Consider the following 18,076-nt stretch of genomic DNA (forward strand, 5'->3'; position numbering starts at 1 on the left):
CTTGAACCATGTCACTCTCAGTGCCCACAGAGATTCTTTTGACATTCTACAAAGGTTGGACCGCAAAACACTCAGCAACCTTCGCATCATAAACCATCATCTATGCCAAGTCGCGACGGAAGTGCTCTTCCAGGATCTAAACATCCACTATGGACTATCTCGCTCGATTGCCCAGATGAGAGCTATAATCGATGCCCCGACACCGGTTTCGGGTGTACCTGTGCGACTTCGTGTTAAAAAAATATTTTTACCCAGCGAGTCTTTTTTCCCGCGGGCTCAGGATTGTATGTATGGATTTCTATATACCATCCATGTTTTCGACCTCAATTTATGAGTTAGTATTAACGGTGAACGATGGGTATGTATAGTTAAGTTCCAGAAATGGTACATGTTTAATTGGTCCCAGCAACTCCCAAAAACAGACCCGAAGCCGGATTTAGAAGATAATCCAATGTCAAGTACTGCCAGTTTACCCATAGAAGACGACGACGTTTTAAATCTACTAGTCAGACTCCGAGGTTCTCCCATTGACGAGCAAGCCGTCTGGCACGGAGATCTCCCGGAAGACCCTAAAAACAGAGATATTAAATTCGATCTTAAAGTACCCGAGTTTACGCAGCAGTTCGAACTATACGAAAAGACAATAGTTGAGTTTTTGAAAGCATGCGAGAATTTACAGCAGATATGCATCGCTCAGGGGATAGGTTGGGGGACTGAGCGGATGAAATATTGGACTTGTATGGTTACGAATACTGCGCTTCCGGTGATAGCTCCGAGAGTTAGGAAGATGAGTATTATGGTGGCGCGGATGAGATGTAGTTATATTCCTATCATCTCGGACTACTTGTTTAGTACGTCGGAGGAAGGTGGAAAAATGGTGTTCTCGAGGTAAATGAAATCAAAATTTTCATTCGAACTATATTACTTTTAATAAAAAGATACTAATCGATATTATGTTCTGTCTACTAGCCTTAAATCACTTGATATAACCATCCACTCCACGCAGAGTTCCCGAGAACAATCAAACAATGATAGAATCGCAGCTAATCAAATAGCGAATTTTCTTTCGAATATTCCAAATATTAACTCGTTTGGAATCGCAAATACCGCTCTATTCAGGAATCCTGCCCCCCAAGTCTTCTCTCCAGTGCCCGAGAGCGTGCACCTCACCTCCCTTAGTTTATGTACGATATTTATCCCCGACAGTACCAGTGATCTTCCATCTTTCGAGGATTTCAAGGCAATGATCGTATCAAGGCCTGCTATTAAGAACCTCGAGATGGAGTATATTGCACTTTATCATCCATCCATAAGATGTTTCTCCAAGATAAATTATGATCCAGCTACTGACCTTCCGGCCCCAAAGCCCGATACGATGCTACATTCTCGGGGATTCGAGTTCCCACCTTGGATGCATTGGGCCGCTGTTTTCGAACTTCTACGGAAAAGACTTTTGAACCTTACTAGTTATAAATTTAAGCATCTGATGTACGGTGGCAATTCGAAGTATCCAAGAGCTGCCGCCAGGGGGAGTAATGTATCGCTGTTTGTTCCGATGGACCAGGAGTATAGAATGATCAATTCTGAGGAATTTGCGGATGTAATGAGGATTGATGAAATAATTAGTCCTTACCTAAAGGATTATTCAGAGTTGGAAGCTTTTAAGCAAGAGATTGATAATAGGCGAAAGATCGTTGGACTTGGCGGTGGGGGTGGTTCCGAATTTTTATCAGATTAAGGAGGAGGAAGAGGTTAGAGAATTTGGATGCGTTAGAGGACAGCAGGGCCACTCGGTGTGGCATTTTTTATTTTATTTTATTTTTTATAGTTACTTTAAGCTTTTCGCATGATTCCTTTCGGTTGGAGGGAAGAGTTTTATGATTTACGTTTCTGGGTATTTATTTGCGTGGGAGGGTAGGTACTATGCTAGCATGCTTGGTAGGATGGATGTGAAATTATTGGATTCTTTAGTTTTGTAAGGTGTTGACATTTTGAAACTTTAATTTTTAAAATCTCGGCTATACTCTGGCTCCAAGACTACTATAAGAGAATGGATTTGCACCGAGGTATGGATCTGGATCATTCGAAGGGCTTGAGGAAGCAGGCAGGATGCATGCAGGTCTATCGACTTGCATAAGTACCAGAGCCGATACATGGTCTCAGATTCAAAACCTTAATAGAATTAGCAACTTCTGTATACCGTATTACGTCTTGATTAACCTAACCTAAATTACTTTTTATTTTATTTTAGTCACAACATCAATCATCTGCATCATCACAAACCAATTTCAAAGATATTAGAAAGCGAAGCGGTATACTTGCATCGTTTACTAAAAGGAGGAAGTACAGTCTATTTAAGCATTGACGCAGTAAAAAGGTGCATTATAAATCTATACCTGAAGAGGGAACACGTACGATCATATTTACGCCCTTCGGATCGTTCACAGTCAAATCGGATGTCGGACTCGAGCCCGATACCGGGTATTCGGGAGGAGAAAAAGCTTAAGGCCATGTGGCCGTCCGGGCTCCAAGGTGCTACGGTGCCTACCTAATGTCTCTAGTAACTGAGCCAATACCTGCCAATGATCTCGAAGAAGTATCGGCGTCGCAATCCTCTCCACTTGGTCGATCATTAGTGTGGATCTTTCCCACCAGTGGATGGTTCCAAGGTTGCCCAGGGACTCCCCTCCCTCCCCCCTTCGGATTAAGCTACTATTAGCGCCGCCCACGTACGATTGTTGAAGGGGCGCTAAAGAGAGAAGCATTGAGAGCCGATTGGTTGGTATAATCCGAATTTTGCAGTAGACTTTTTGCAGGCTAGTTCTGTCGAGACCTCGGTGGTAGACGCCGCCAACGTCATAACGAAGGACGCTAAGTGTGGCATTTTGGGATACAAATGCCGTTTTGAGTTGTCGTGTGGTCTGGTTTGGTTCTCGTAACACAACCGGAAGATCGGCTCCGTCCGAAAAACAAAGCAATTCGCTGTCACTGCGACGGGCAACTCCTGACAATTATAACATAGACGACTCGACACTTAGACAGGTTTTTATGGTCAGAGAAGCTGATTGTATTCGTAATCCCAAAGCTGGTGGATGTATAAAGTATGTATATTTCCATGCAATAGAAGAGTCTGCTATGCTTGTGCAGATGCACCCCAATTAATTTGCGCATTGACATTCACACACACCACAGACACCCACAGAGAAAAAGCGGTACTCAACGGCCCCCCATGGCTATTATCAGCTGGATTTCCATGGACGACCCGAGAAAAATCACGCAGCCTTCGCTTGGGCTGGATGATTGGCTCGCAGGACCCCAGGTAAGCTTAAATTAGCGTGGCAGAGCGATCCGCGTGTGGATAAGCAAAAGCCAAGATGGAGCCAAGATGGAGTCCGGAATTTGCCCTTTTCTCTTAGCTTTTCTCTTAGCTTTTTCTTGACTTTGGTTACCCTTTTTCTTCGGAAGGAAAGCAGGATTTTCCAAAGATTTTTTTTTTTTTTAGTTCCCCCATAATACTTGTTATGTAGTATGTTAGGGTTTTTCCTTGTTCACCATATTTTTTTATTTTTTTTTGTCTCCCAAACTCCCTTCTCATGCTCCCGCTTGGGGGGGTTAATTTCGTTCGACGTGGTATTTGATATGTAGATCGATCTAGGGGAAGTACTATGTAGGGTTTTTTTTTTATAATCCCGTACGGATTAAGCTTTTCCAACGGGGTCGTCATCGGCTAGACAGAAGTTTTTTTTAGTTAACGGAAAACTTTTTAGAGAGAGAGAGGTTCTTTCTTTCTTTTCTTCTTTTCATCTTTTCTCTTCTCCGTCTGCTATTTCATTTATTTCTAAATTTAATCATTTTTAATTTATTTTTTATCATCTTTATTTCTTCAAATGTGTACTCATCTGAAAGGAATGAATGAATAAATGAAAAGAAATAAGATAAATGAAAGAAGGAAAGAAATTAGGGTGCCGTCATGCGTGCGGCATATTCTTTTCCGAGTAACCGGCCCCGCCCAACCTTATCGAGGCATCTCGAGGATCGAAGCAGTTAAGGCTTGCACCATTTTGTTCCACGAAAGGACGAAGAAGCGAGGAAGCTTACGTATATGGTGTGCAGTTCAGTAGTTTAGGCTTGTCTGCTGGGTCTTGGGGGGTGGGAGGGCAAGGCAAATAATGTGTCGTCCCACCTGGTTAATTGCTAATTGGCAGACGGACACAGCCTTGGGGCCAAGAGCCAAGAGGACCGCCCAGCGGGATCCTTGGGGAAGCTGGGACATCTTGGGGTTCCAGTGATCTCTTTGATTTTACTCAGGACCGATATCCGAGTGCTTCCTTTTTTTTTTTTTTCCTTGCCTTGTCTTTTGTTTCGAATCATAGTTTTCCGTCGGTGGATATTAGATAAGTTTGTATTATATAATAAGGAATTGGTCTCGATTTATAGCCACGGAATGCGCGGAGGACACGGAGAATGACATGGACATCTTAATCAGCAAAAAACCTTGGACGGAAGGGAATGAACCCGAGACGACGTTATGCAATGAAGAACGAACTCGAAGAACTAGTTAGAAGACAGACCTACGAATAAGGTTTGATGGCATGGTTTTTAACCTTAAAATCGTGTCTTGGAGTTGGGAGGAAGTGAATCCTGGGCGGACAGTTTCTCAGCTGCCAAAACTAGCATCCAGGAAAAGCAAAGGGACCAGAAAGAAATAAAAATCTTGCGCAGGCCAAGTGCCGTTTTACAGCTTGCTGCTTCTTATAAGACCGTCGGACAAGAAAATTGCTGATTCTTGGCTTTTGATATTGCAACGGATCGAGCAGAGGCCATTAGGTCAACAGAGTCAAGACAAGCCAGTCAAGTCAAGTCAAGCCATATTAATCTTGTGCGGTTTGATGTTAACATGCTTTTTTATGCACCGGCTCCATCGACGCTGAGTTAAGTTTAAGTTTAATTTAAAATATTTAAAGTCTTCGGTTTCTATTCTTTTTCGATCTTTTGTTTTTTTCTTCCTTCTCTTTTTCCTACTTCTTTGATTTTTTTTTTCCTTTGATTCTTTTTTGTATTTTCATCATCATCAACAGCATCACCATCACCAACATCACCAACAACAACATCATCATCATAATTATCATCATTATCATATCACCAGCATCGATCGTCCCGCGTTCATAGGTATCTCAGCTGCTCTGCACTGTCCAGTCGATCGAATGCAAAATCCGATCAAGTGCCAGTCACTTTACAATTACCCGGGGATCCAATACTGCATGCGGACCGTAGTTATTATCCAGTAAAGTGAAAGACGAAGATAGTTAATTAACCCCTCCACATCCACCACCACCCTAGCACCATCTCTCTCCCCAAGATCTGTCGTGGGAGATATAGTTTGCCGGTGGACTGGGTACCCTTCCCTTCTTTCCCGAACATCCCATTCACTCATTCATCCGTTCGTTCGTTCGTTCATCCATACGTCCATCCACAATATTCGATTTCCTCTCTCTGCCGATAGGATAGGACTGCCTGCACCTTGTTTGCATCTCGAACTTCCAGATCATCACTATCACCCTCGAACTACATCGCCTTGCGCCGGGAGCTCTAAAAAAAGACGCTTTGACATATCAAACGCCCGTGGATTAGCGGCTGGCCGGCTGGCTCCTGGATCGACCTCCCTCGCTTTTCTTCCTTCTCTTTAAATTTAAATTCCCACAAACCTGTTCGCTCCTGGTCCTGGACTAAACAGCAGCAGCAGCAGCAGCAGCAGCAGTAGCAGCAGCCAACATTCCTAACTAGTAGCTTTGAGATTTTCACCGTGCGTCGTGGTGGTGTTGCTTTTTTGATCTCTCCGCGGTGCATTTCACACCCAAGAAAGAGCGATTACAATTATTCGCTGCTCGCTGCTCTCCGCCAGCTACCAGGTTTTGCTCCAACGCTTTCCCGCCCACCACTTCCAAATCCAAATTCAAATCCAAATCCACATCTACCACCGCACTCTCTACATCCTCAGCTCCCCATCAAAGGTACTCCCTGGGGATATTCAGGTATATAATCACCTCCTCGACCGGTGGCATCTTCTTTCCTGGATTGGACCTACCGAAACAGAGCTGTTCAACGAGGTCAGACCCTTCCTTCTCCCCCCGGTCAGGTGCCCAGTTGTAGTTTCAACATTGGTGGGAGGGCTACGAATCGACCTAGGTAAGCACATAGTGAGCCATGACTGACTGGCATTTCCTATTCCCAATTCTAATTCCCATCTTCCACCTGTTTCTCTGCACGTTTCCCACATGTTCAAACAGATAAAATCACTGCCGTTCAGGCTTTCCGTTCTACGCAAGATATCTGGTTAGGCCAGCCAGCGGATAACTTTGTTTTTTTTTTTTTAAAAAAAAACGCTGGTTGCCAGGATCTGGGAAAGCCAGCTGCACTGCTTTTTGAGCACAAATGCACCAATTAATATTTCCACTTCCCCCACTAACACCAAGATTCCTCTAGATCTCACCACCAGCACACAACGGAATCATTGATATATACCTATATATAGCTATATCTCAACTGAACTGAAAAAACTAGAATACATTTTAGTATCCTATTACAATTTCATACCAAAACTGATTACATATCGCCGATATACCTACTCGGAGGCAGCGACGATGGAGACATACCATGGGCTGGTTCGCTCGCCTATGGATGCGATAATACTGTTCGAAGCGTGCAGACAGGGCCTCCTCCCGCGGGTCCAACGCCGGTTATCGGAGAAAGAGCGGCAAAGCATAAAATCCGGCAGCATTTTCGTTTGGGATGAACGAGAAGCCGGCATGCGAAGATGGACCGATGGGAAATCGTGGAGTGCGAGTAGAGTTTCTGGGAGCTTTCTGTGCTATCGCGAGATGGAAGGGAAGCGGGGTGGGGGTTCCACTTTCCCTTCGATGCCCCCAACCCAAAACGGAAAGTCTCCGGATCATGGCAGTGACAGCGATTCGGACAACCGCGATGGACTGGCTGAAGGGTATCGATATAAGCCGGACGGGCTGATGAAGCAGTCCTTCAGCATTACCACTTCGACCAATCAGAAGCTTCATTTGATCAGCTATTACGCACGATCTCAGAACATGGGAGAATTAAAACAACCTTCGACGGACCCACAGCTGAAGCACATCATACCTCAGCCGGGAGTATACCCCGAGCAGACTTTATCGGATCCAACTCCACAACCAGGCCTGCATCAAGCTTTAACTATGCCGCCAGGGCAACCTCCTATGGTCGTCGCGGCTCCCAGATCGATGCTCCCATCGCCGTACTCAGTTGCTCAAACTCCTGTCCAGCAAGCCCATGCTCCCCCGGAAATGCAGCCTCCACAGCTACCCGCCGTCGTCCCTCATCTACAAGGGTTTGGTACGGTATCAGCACATGCACCTAGCCCATACGGCTGGCCACCTAGTCCAATATCTACACCTCCGACCAACAACTTCGCACAGAGTAATGGATACCCCCCGCAGGGCCTTCCAGCTCCCTTAACAAGTCCACCCCCAGCGAATACGGCAGTTACGAAAGGGCCCTACGATCCAACATTAGGTGCTCCAATTGGGTACGGTATGATGGGATCTCCATTACACTACGAGCAGGCGCATCCAACATTACAACCCCTGCAATCCCCACATCCACACCGACCTTCGATGCCATCATCTATACATCTACATCCTCCTCAAACATCGCCCGGTATCTCGAACTTCCACCATGGCCCATTGCCATTACTACCGCCGGAGAGTTCCCGATATTCGTCACCAGCGTCGAGCGTCGCCGCCGGTTATCCAAGTCGAACGCCACCACGACCGGCGGATCCATGGGAGCCTCCACCGCCAATCCTCAGCCCCGTTGAAGGAACTGCTGCTTCATTGGATGTACAAGATATTCCAAACGAGAAGCTTGGATTTGGAGAAGATGCAAGGGCTCTGAGGCAGCTTGATAAGACCTTCATGAGGGTTTAATTGGCAGAAGCTCGCAGCTGGTTTAACAGTTTTTTTCATTTGTTATCGGTGTCGTTTTCATTTACCTATCAGGATATGTTTTTCTTTATTATCCTTATTTTATTGGTTTGCCTTTTTGATGTTGAATGCTATGGAATAATTGAATGGGGAGATCGATTGAGGGGAGGCAATCTGCACAGGTATGAGGACTACCTGGGATACTTTGTGCTTTATTCTCCGGTCAGCGTGCAAATGGCGTTTTATTTGATACACGATTGTTTTTATCATGTTCCCGTTCCTTCTGTTTCTTCTTCTTCCTTTTTTTCCCCCTTTGTTAATGGTTCAAGTTAATATATCATGGTGAAAGTTTTTTTTCCTTCCCATTCTACCACGGCTCGGATAACTTCTTTTTCATAGTTTCGGATTGTTCTATTCTCTTTTCCTTCTACATTTCGTATTGTTGATTCTAAAGGGCGTATGTCTTTTTCTTCTTTGACTTCTCTTTTTCTATTTCCTCATTTCCGATCTCGTCCCTCTTCCCTAGGGATCCGCTAACTACTAAGTACCTATACTGTTATGACTTTTTCCCTCTTATTTCATTTTCTCTTTAAGCTTAATTACTAGTATCTTAACGGCCAACTGTGGGGAGATCTCTTTATTTTTGGGTGTACTCTTTCTTGTCTTTTTCAACCAAAGCAAATATTTATCAATTGAGACTTTTTTTTATTGGGGACTTGGACTTTTTTTTATACATGGTCTCCCATGGTTGTGATTTCGTTTTTAAAACATTCCTCTTTAAAATTTGAATTCCATATACCTAATCCCTCTGTAGGCGGGTTCCTATTTCTTAGATGGGTTTTTTATTTATATATATTTTTATAGTTATCCTCTCTTTCTATTCTATCTCCCCTCTTTTTCAGTCTACATTGACGATAACCATGGCCTTCGGATTTTTTTATATTTTTTATATTTTTTTATTTTAGGATATACTCGTCCTATATATCGTATATCCATGCCTGTCCCTATTGAGGCTCTTTCGGCTGTTACATGTACTATGTATGTATGTTTTTCCAAGATAATTCCTTTTAGATAAAGTATACACAGAGATATATGCAAGTTTACGTATCGATCGGATCATCCAACTTTCTACAAAATGCTAGTTTCAACTTTTAATATTAATCTTCACCCGTTTGAGCCGAAGAAGGAAAAAAAGAAAGGAAGAAAGGAAGAAAGGGGATTTAAGATTCAAACATTTCCAACTGAACCACTTTTTTTTTAAAAAAAAAAATCATAATCATTATGATGACGCTTATCGATACATCTACACTCTAACTTCACTCTGACTAGCTGAATAAGTAGTGTTTCGAAGGTCCGGTTGATACCACGTTGTGTTGGACCCTGTCGCAAGGAGGGTCTTGGTCTATTAATTCTTTCCCCCCTCTCCTCTTCCCTAGTTAATTAAGTAACCAGTCCAGTCCAGTTCGGTATGGATTGCCCCCCTAAAATCCAAGGTACTTACGGAGAGGAGGGGAACTGAATTATATTTTAAGGGCGCTGGTTGTAACTACTTAGCTAGCTTCCCTTGTCAAGGAAAAAAAAAAAAAAAACTCCCGTTCGATTATATTAAACCTACTAACTTGACTTACGCAAACACCTATTCATCCATCCACATCATCATCATCTCATCTAAGTATACTATCCTGTATAACGACAGCAACTACGACGACGATTTAATTACCTAGCCACTTAGCTACTACTATTGGAATTCGGTTATACCTATACGAATATACACCTTCCGTTTCGACAGCTAGGCCTTTTTTTTTGTTTCTTACTTTTCTCGGTCCGATCAAAGTAGAAGGGGCGTCTTTGAAGGGGGAAGGGGGACCTGCCGTTCAACTAGCCAGGCAGCTTACGACGAGACAGAGACATCATAGCAATCAGAACACCTAATAACGTTCACACTCCCAGCTCCAAACAAAACCTATCCACGAATGCCATAAAAACACCACCCCGTTCCGATCCACCGACCTAAAAAAACGCTATCCTTCAATTAATTAAGAATCAATAGAACAAGAATAAGAAGAAGAATATAAAACAAGAGAAGAGAAAAGATTACAATGGCCCGGCGCCGTCGCGTCCGTCCCGCGTCCGCCCTCGAATCCCTCTCACCGCTATGGATCCTTTCCCAAATCATCCTCCTACAAGCTGCATTCTACGTCGTCGCGGCCATACTTTTCCTCTTTACGACGTTGGTGTTAGGATCGGCTTTCTCGTTGGATCTGATGTTTTCTTGGGTTCCCTTGCAGGCTGATAATGCTGTCGGATGGACTTTGGCGATGGTGTGGATTTGTAATAGTTTGACGAAGTATGTTCTTTCCTCCCTTTCTCCTTTCGTTTTCCATTTCATCATTTCATCTACAAAGAAAAAAAAAATTCAATTGTCTTTTTGTGTTTGCGGGGTATTTAAAATACTAATGATATATCTATAATAGTGTAATATCAATAACCCTCCTAATAATCCGTACAAAATTCGTCCTCGACTTCGCGCTTACGATACATTTTATCCATTTAATAATAACTTCGCTATACTCGCACTCCCTACCTTCGAGTTGGTTATGGTGGGCCGTACAACTGGGGTCTAGTTTGATAACTATTTCTTTGGCTTCTTGGTTATGTCAGAAACGGGAGTTGAGGCCGTTGAATTGGGGCGGTGGTGGGGCTGGGAGGGGTAGGAGTAGGACTGTGGGGAATAGAGAGGCGGGACAGGGACATGAGATGGTGCCTTTGAAGGGGGATCAGGAGGTTCCGTGAATCTTCTTATTCTTCTTCTTCTTTTTCTTCCCATTATCTTAGGCTTTTTTTTTGATGTTATAACGTTTAGGAGGGAGGGAAGGGGTGGGGTTGTATGATTATTGGTAACCATTGTATTGATGGGTTTTTGGATTGTTTAACCTTTATTTGCGGGGTTCATAGCTGGCGTTCTTTTTGTTTAGCTGTCGATGGCGATTATCGATAATTTGGGTGGTTTTATTAGCTGTTATTACTACCATCATCACCACCCATATCTGCTGCTGATATTGTAGCGGTACGTTTGAATTATTTTCTTTTTTTTCCCATTCTTGTTTATAGATTTAGTTTTCGAGGTGCATTATTATTAGTGGACAAAAGGTATGAAGAACGGCTTTTTTGACTTTGGTAACCTGTCAATAGTTAAGTACTTAATTAATGATACTCCAGAGACTCCGATCCTTCCGATATGCTGACTATCCCGCTTTTTTTTGTTCGAACGATACGATATGATACCAAGCTTGTTTGTTATACATTCACCTCCCCCCGTCCATAAAGAATACCCATAAGAACATAGGTATTCATATATACACACCACTAATTCTTCCTCTTCTTCGTCTCCTTAACCTCACTAATAACCCTCCCAACCTTCTCCTCCAAATCTCTTAACGGCAAAGCCACAAACTCCTGTTTATTCCTCCACTCCGCCTGATCAGCCGCATACTCCTCCAACGCCTCTCTACTAGGTTTAGAAGGTGGAGGATCCGTAATCTTTGTGATCAAATAAGCCGTACTAGCCTCCGCAATCCCATATATCAAAACCCCCAACAACGGAATCCTCAAGAAAGCATAAAACCCAATTCCGAATCCTAATAATAGTCCTTGTCTTTCTCTGTACCATTTCTTCTTCTGGGCTGGTGTGAACGGTATACGAGAGAAATAAGGTTCTAAGAGGGTTCGTACTAGACTTCTGGATGCGTGGTAGGCTTGGAGGACTATGACCATTTGTTTACGGGGTACGAAGAGACCTGTTAGGAAGACTCCGAGGGCTGGACCTATTCCTACGGTTGGGTGGAGGGACCAGGCGCTTGCTGCCGGTAGGACGAGGATTCCGGCCCAGGGGATTAAGGAGGAGATGTAGACTATTAGGGAGATTAGACCCTTTTTGAGCATTTGTTTTATAAAGTCGGTTTGTTTTTGGGCGATTGTGGCGGCGAGTTTGGAGGATTTGGATTGGGGTGGTGATGAGGATGAAGAGGATCTTGTAGATGAGGATGAAGAGGAGGCGGGGCCGTTTTTGGGGTATAAGATGAGGTTTTGGTGGTATGGTGGGCGGAGGGTAGAGGGGTTGTCGTTTTGGTGTTTTTGGAGGTAGGTTTGGTCAACCCAGGAGAGGGATTCCATGAACCTGATTGTCATATTAGAAATAAGAATAAAACTAAATAAAGTAAAATCAAGAGAAGAAGAAGGGGATAGCATACATTTCATCCAAAGCATCCCGTTGAAGTCTTATGGTAAGTGTCATAAGAAAGAAGGGAATCTGAAGGACGTTCTTCTCGAGGAATTGAAGACCCTTGATGATCCAATCGTCCCATGATTGAGTTTTTAAATCGACAAAGAGACCGCTGAAGGTGAGAAGGATTTTGACACCGAATATCTAGATTATTGACTATCATTAGTATCATGTTTATGATCTGCTTGAGTACTATACATATGTATGAAGTATGTGTGTATGTAAGTACGTAGGAGTGGGTATAAATAATGGCTTACAGGAAGGTCAACGATAATCCTTAGTAGTAAACCAGCTGCAACCGCCAAAGCCGCTTTCTTGTAATGCGAACTTCTGAAGAGATGAGGATTTTGAAGAGCACGGTATGCTATTATTATTTTAATAATAACAATATAAGTCTAGAATTAGTTTTGAAGTCTTTTTTTTGTGTAAATGTATACAGTGTTTGTTTGTGTAAGTTGGTACGTACCACCCACGACCGTTAGCTGTGCACCCCGCAATATAAGACCGGGATCAAAACTCTGCAGGGAATCGATGGCCTTCTGTTTGAAGACCTCGGGGGTCATTGTAGTTTTAGACATTATTGGCGGTAGCCGTGGTGGTGATGGTGATGGTGGTGGTTATTGTTGATTGTACCAGCCGTGATCACCGTCAGTTGTTTGGACATGTGAAGTAGTTCAAGTCAAAACAGCCTACGTAATAGCTGACCACGACCACGGCCATAACAATAACCGATGGAATGCCGCATCAAAGCTCTTTGATCCTGAATCAATCAAATTCAAACTGACAGCCGCATTTTCTCGCTTATTCTCAGCTTAGTTTTTTTTTTGATGGCAGCCGAAAATGCAAAAAAATGCAGAATGCTAACCGCTTTCATATGACGAGAAAGAAAAAATATCCAACCAGAAACCCGGCCGAAAAAAATCCCACCTTTGAATTGTATTGCATCCCACCTCTGGTCTGGGTCTTTCTTTGTACAGGTACTTTACCCCCCCTCCATCCCTCCCCATTAACTTCATTACAATTGTCCTTACCCGAAAAGAAAAAGAAGGAAGGAAGGAGATTTAAGGAACTAACCAGGACTTTTGGACGTGAGCTCCAGGTACCGTTTGGTAATTCGATTGTTTGCGAGAGGGAGAGCTCGTCGGGCGGGTATCGGGACAAACCGCTTCAACTAGAGCTTCTATTAATACGTACCTCTATCGATATCACGACCGCTTCATTCGTTTCATAGGTTGTGTACACACCATTGAAACCACTCGGATTAGCATCAATTGAAGGTTCTAGGGTTAGACCGGGAGAATATACTGGTCCGACAAACGGAGAGGAACGACATCACCCCTTCCTGCGCCATCCGAGAAGATATAAATTAAAATCTTGAAAATAAAAATAAAATAAAATAAAAAATCATGCATTCGCATTTGCTCCGTCGTTCGGCCCTTCCGGTCTTACGGCGTACCGTTGTCCTCAGCAGAGCATATACAACTTCCAGACCGACGGCGACGACGGCGACGACTTCACCATGCATCCTCTGCTCTCACCAATTACAACCTTCTACGACAACTACCACATCATCTTCGGTACTTCCAAGGACCCGTCTGCCCCAACGGCGCACTAACACAGCATGGGCAGCAACCCTCAACAAAGCCTCAGAACTCGTCGCCGAAGCAGCGCCTTCCTTCACACTCAACCCGGCCGCCATAGTCGCCACCGAAATGAAGATGTTAACAAAGAACATTCAAGACCTCCTAAGTTCCGGCCACCCTTCACTCGACAAAGTTGCAAAATACTACATCCGAAGCGAAGGCAAACATTTAAGACCCCTTGTCGTTTTGTTAATGGCCAGAGCGACTTATAATTGTCCAAAGGCCGAGGAGGCGGAGAGGAGACGGGATAGTATATCGGCTACTATCAATGTCCCCATAACGAGTCCGAATATCTTGCAGGATCATAATCCTTCGTATCCTGATGTTGATGGTTCGGTACGACCGATTGTGGATAGCCAAGCTCTTGCTAGTGATGTTGCGACACAGATCTCGCCGAGTCAGAAGCGGTTGGCTGAGATTACAGAGATGATTCATGCGGCTTCGTTATTACATGACGATGTGATCGATAACGCTGAAGCTAGGAGGGGGAGTCCATCGGGAAACCTAGCGTTTGGAAACAAAATGGCTATATTGGCAGGCGACTTTTTGCTCGGAAGGGCATCGGTAGCGCTAGCTAGGTTGAGAGATGCGGAAGTTGTAGAACTGCTGGCGACCGTTATTGCGAATCTCGTGGAAGGCGAGTTTATGCAATTGCACAATGGAACCGAAACGATATCCGAGAAATATTCACCGGCGGCTTTCGAGTATTATATTCAAAAGACTTATCTTAAAACCGCATCGTTGATATCGAAGTCTTGTCGTGCGGCGGCGCTGTTGGGTGGAAGTACGAAGGAGGTTGCTGATGCTGCTTACCTTTATGGAAAGAACTTGGGGCTTTCGTTTCAGCTTGTGGACGATCTGTTGGATTATACGATTACATCGGGAGAGTTGGGGAAGCCGGCGCAGGCGGATTTGAAGTTGGGATTGGCGACGGCGCCGGTGTTATTTGCGTGGGAGCAGTATGAGGAGCTTGGGCCGATGATTAATAGGAAGTTTTCAGAGGAAGGGGATGTTGAGAAGGTTCGTCGTTTTTTCCTAAAAGAGAATCCGCTGGAGAAGATATATGTACTAATGGAGAAATCTTATAGGCATGGGCGATGGTTCAATCGAGCAATGGGTTGGAGCGGACGAGAGAGCTCGCGGAAAGCTTCTCGAGGAAGGCTATTGAGGCAATCAGTATATTCCCCGACTCGGAAGCGAGGGAAGGGCTAGAGCAGATCGCCAAGAAGGGACTTACGAGAAAGAAGTAGATGGTATATGTCACGTCATAGTGTCATATATCATGTAGATTATCTACGGAAATCCACTTTCCTATTTCGGCAAAAGGGCATCGACGTACCGAAGCAGGAGTTTCGCAGGTGCAAGAGAAGGCCGTCCAGCAAGGATTGCGATGCTGCATATTTTTATGTCAACATCGCTTTCTGTGGGGCCATCGGTTTGTGAGGCCTAGGCACAAGTATTTATCTACCATGCAAGGGTAGTATTCTACATACTTTTTCTTGGAATTGTATATATATTTCTTATGAAAATATTTATTTTGAGACGAGCTTTTGTATATAATTTTACTCCTTTTTTATTTACCTAGCTACTATACATATATAAAAGTATATTACTTCGAAGTTTTATTTTCTCGCACCCTGAATTGTGAGATTTCTAGATTATCGTGGTGTGTAACGTTGTGCGGTTGAATTGAAGTCGACGATTTCCGTTTCGAGCCAAAGTGCAGCCATGATTCATAATATAACACACCCAGCAGCTGCCAACTCCAATTGATATAAACCCTCCATCCATCCTTCCATCCTCCTCCAACATCACCACCTCCCTTCCTCTCCATCTCCTCACCCAATTCACCTACCATCATCATCGTCATCACCCAATCGATTAACCGACATCATCAATCACAATGCCATCCGACCAGATCTTCTTCGCCAGCATCCCACCCTACAAATCCCGGTCCAAGCTCTCCCCACCCACCGTTGACCGCTGTCTAACCCACTGGGCCACAGCTCTTCACACCCTACGTCACCTCCCCGACCCTCTATTCACACAGCAGATAACACCAACATCATCATTCACAAAATTCCTGTTATCTTACATCTCCAATGATGATTTATCCCACAACGATACCGACGATTGGGTATACCCCTCCACGTCAACAAGCTCCACAAAAAGTAGTACCCAACAAGGAAAAAAAGAAGAAGAAGAAACCATAATCACGAAAGTAAAATACATCAACCGATCTCTTCGACTATGTCTGAAACGGGCGATATCACTTGGGATCAATATTTCTGAGATATTCGGTTCGAATTATAGTTATTACATCAAACTGGGCGCATTGTTCTTCGTCGAAGGTGGTTCGAAACCACTATTACGTTCGATATGGAACCACGATAATTCGGTTCTTGTCAGCGCCACAAAGGAACATTTAAAATCCATATCAACGATGTTACAAGATCTGGCTTCTGGGAAGATAAATGTTGAAGATCAACATATTGCTGTTTTACAGGAACTTTGTTATTTTGTTATGACGATACCGGAGATATCGTTTGGGATATTGTCGGAAGAAACGGTATTTGAGGATCTTGCTGCTGCGTATTTTTCACTATCGTCGCAGCTGCAGCAGAAGAAAAAGAAGGATGCGGTTATACCTATATTGGAGGAAATTAGACGGTTGCAGTTTACTGTCATCATGGCGAGTACACAGGCAGATCCGAAACGATACTCCACCATCATCGACTTTTTATTCAACTTCATCGCTGGCGCAGATACAGACGTTCCGATGAACTCATACATCACCGCCATAATCTCACAAACACCTTTACTAGACCGATTAACATCCATCGATGCGGAAGGTTATACGAACCGCTGGTCTACGATCCTTACAAAACTTCAAAACTTCGATTCCCCTTCTTCAACATCCCAAGTATCAAAAAGAATAACAAAACTACCACGAAGGAAACAAAAATCCAAACATCCATCATCATCTTCAGTAGACACAACAACCATAGACGTCCCCCAAAAGATCCACGAACTCTCCCAACTCTTCCCTCACACTTCAAAATCAATCCTCCAAGCAACACTATCCTCCACAAACTACGACCTAGAAACAGCAACAATGCTCCTCCTCGACAACCCTTCCCTCGAATCCTCTTCCTCCCCGCTCCCACCACCACCACCATACGAAGAATACACCCCAAACAAACAATCCACAAACCCACCCGACGAACTCTCAACCCTCACAGTCCCAACCTCAAGACTCTACCTCGGAAAACGCGACATCTCAGGAACAGCAGACAACCTCCTAAAAGACCGTTCCACAGCCCCGACAAAATCTCAAATATTATCGGCATTACAAGCATTCGACTCCGATGACGATGAAAGGGATGATACCTACGACCACGAAGACGTCGGAGCCGTAGACCCCACTACGGCTACGGAATCTGAAGCTAATAATGCTAATAATAATAATATCACATCCGGTGGAACTGAAGAAAAAGCGTTATATAACGCTTTGGTACAGAATCCCGGGGTGTTTACTAGAGATGCGGTGACGAGACGTGGGAATGAAAGGAAGTTATTAAGAGAGGTTACGGGGATGAGTGATGAGGCTATTGAAGGGTGGAAGATAATGTTAGATAGAGATGGAGGGAAACGGTTACGACAGTTGGAGATTAGATTTTCGAGGGAATCTGAAGCTGCAGCCGCAGGAGGGAATAATCAAACGGGTTTACAAAGAACGGCGTATAGAAAGGGCGATGAAGATGAAGATGAATCCGGGGAAGCTAGTGGTAGTGGTACTAATTTTGGAAGAGGGGGTGGAGGAGGTCATAGAGGCGGGAATAGAGGAAGAGGGAGAGGTGGTAGGGGGTTTTCGGGACCGAATGATAGGAATGTTACGGGACAACAAAGGGATAATGCGCCGGTTGTTAATCAGGATGGGAAGGAACCTTATGTTGGGAAGAAGACGACGAAGGCTAGAGGGGAGCATAATAGGAAGATGCAGTCGGCGGCGAGGGATAGGCAGAGGTCGAAGAAGATGAGTAAAGGGATGGGTGGGGGGATGTAGATTTTGGAGGGGATACACTTACTTACTTACCTATTGATAGTAATATCTTTAGGGGGGATTGGTTTATTTTTTTTTTTTATTTTTTTTTCATTAATATGGGCGTTTGGGGGGA

General features: G+C 44.1%; 6 protein-coding genes across 6 annotated transcripts; 5 read left to right on the forward strand and 1 right to left on the reverse strand.

Moving 5' to 3' along the window:
- Positions 1–388: 388 nt before the first annotated feature.
- Positions 389–1,738, forward strand: AOL_s00097g212 (uncharacterized protein; the record flags this gene model as incomplete). Its single annotated transcript, XM_011126045.1, has 3 exons — positions 389–704; positions 771–888; positions 970–1,738. The coding sequence occupies 3 exons, from the start codon at positions 389–391 to the stop codon at positions 1,736–1,738; spliced, it is 1,203 nt and encodes a 400-aa protein (XP_011124347.1).
- A 4,903-nt stretch (positions 1,739–6,641) lies between these two features.
- On the forward strand, positions 6,642–7,976 carry AOL_s00097g213 (uncharacterized protein; the record flags this gene model as incomplete). The annotated part of the gene is made up of 1 exon (XM_011126046.1): positions 6,642–7,976. The coding sequence occupies one exon, from the start codon at positions 6,642–6,644 to the stop codon at positions 7,974–7,976; it is 1,335 nt and encodes a 444-aa protein (XP_011124348.1).
- A 2,096-nt stretch (positions 7,977–10,072) lies between these two features.
- On the forward strand, positions 10,073–10,766 carry AOL_s00097g214 (uncharacterized protein; the record flags this gene model as incomplete). Its single annotated transcript, XM_011126047.1, has 2 exons — positions 10,073–10,320; positions 10,448–10,766. The coding sequence occupies 2 exons, from the start codon at positions 10,073–10,075 to the stop codon at positions 10,764–10,766; spliced, it is 567 nt and encodes a 188-aa protein (XP_011124349.1).
- Positions 10,767–11,339: 573 nt separating this feature from the next.
- On the reverse strand, positions 11,340–12,833 carry AOL_s00097g215 (uncharacterized protein; the record flags this gene model as incomplete). Its single annotated transcript, XM_011126048.1, has 4 exons — positions 11,340–12,150; positions 12,224–12,399; positions 12,513–12,619; positions 12,722–12,833. The coding sequence occupies 4 exons, from the start codon at positions 12,831–12,833 to the stop codon at positions 11,340–11,342; spliced, it is 1,206 nt and encodes a 401-aa protein (XP_011124350.1).
- Positions 12,834–13,661: 828 nt separating this feature from the next.
- AOL_s00097g216 (uncharacterized protein) lies at positions 13,662–15,148 on the forward strand (the record flags this gene model as incomplete). The annotated part of the gene is made up of 2 exons (XM_011126049.1): positions 13,662–14,918; positions 14,987–15,148. 2 exons carry the CDS (start codon positions 13,662–13,664, stop codon positions 15,146–15,148), a joined length of 1,419 nt encoding a protein of 472 aa, XP_011124351.1.
- A 653-nt stretch (positions 15,149–15,801) lies between these two features.
- On the forward strand, positions 15,802–17,964 carry AOL_s00097g217 (uncharacterized protein; the record flags this gene model as incomplete). Its single annotated transcript, XM_011126050.1, has 1 exon — positions 15,802–17,964. The coding sequence occupies one exon, from the start codon at positions 15,802–15,804 to the stop codon at positions 17,962–17,964; it is 2,163 nt and encodes a 720-aa protein (XP_011124352.1).
- Between the last annotated feature and the right edge of the window lie 112 nt (positions 17,965–18,076).

The sequence above is a fragment of the Orbilia oligospora genome (genome assembly GCF_000225545.1).
Source record: "Orbilia oligospora ATCC 24927 unplaced genomic scaffold scaffold00097, whole genome shotgun sequence".
Taxonomy (NCBI): domain Eukaryota; kingdom Fungi; phylum Ascomycota; class Orbiliomycetes; order Orbiliales; family Orbiliaceae; genus Orbilia; species Orbilia oligospora.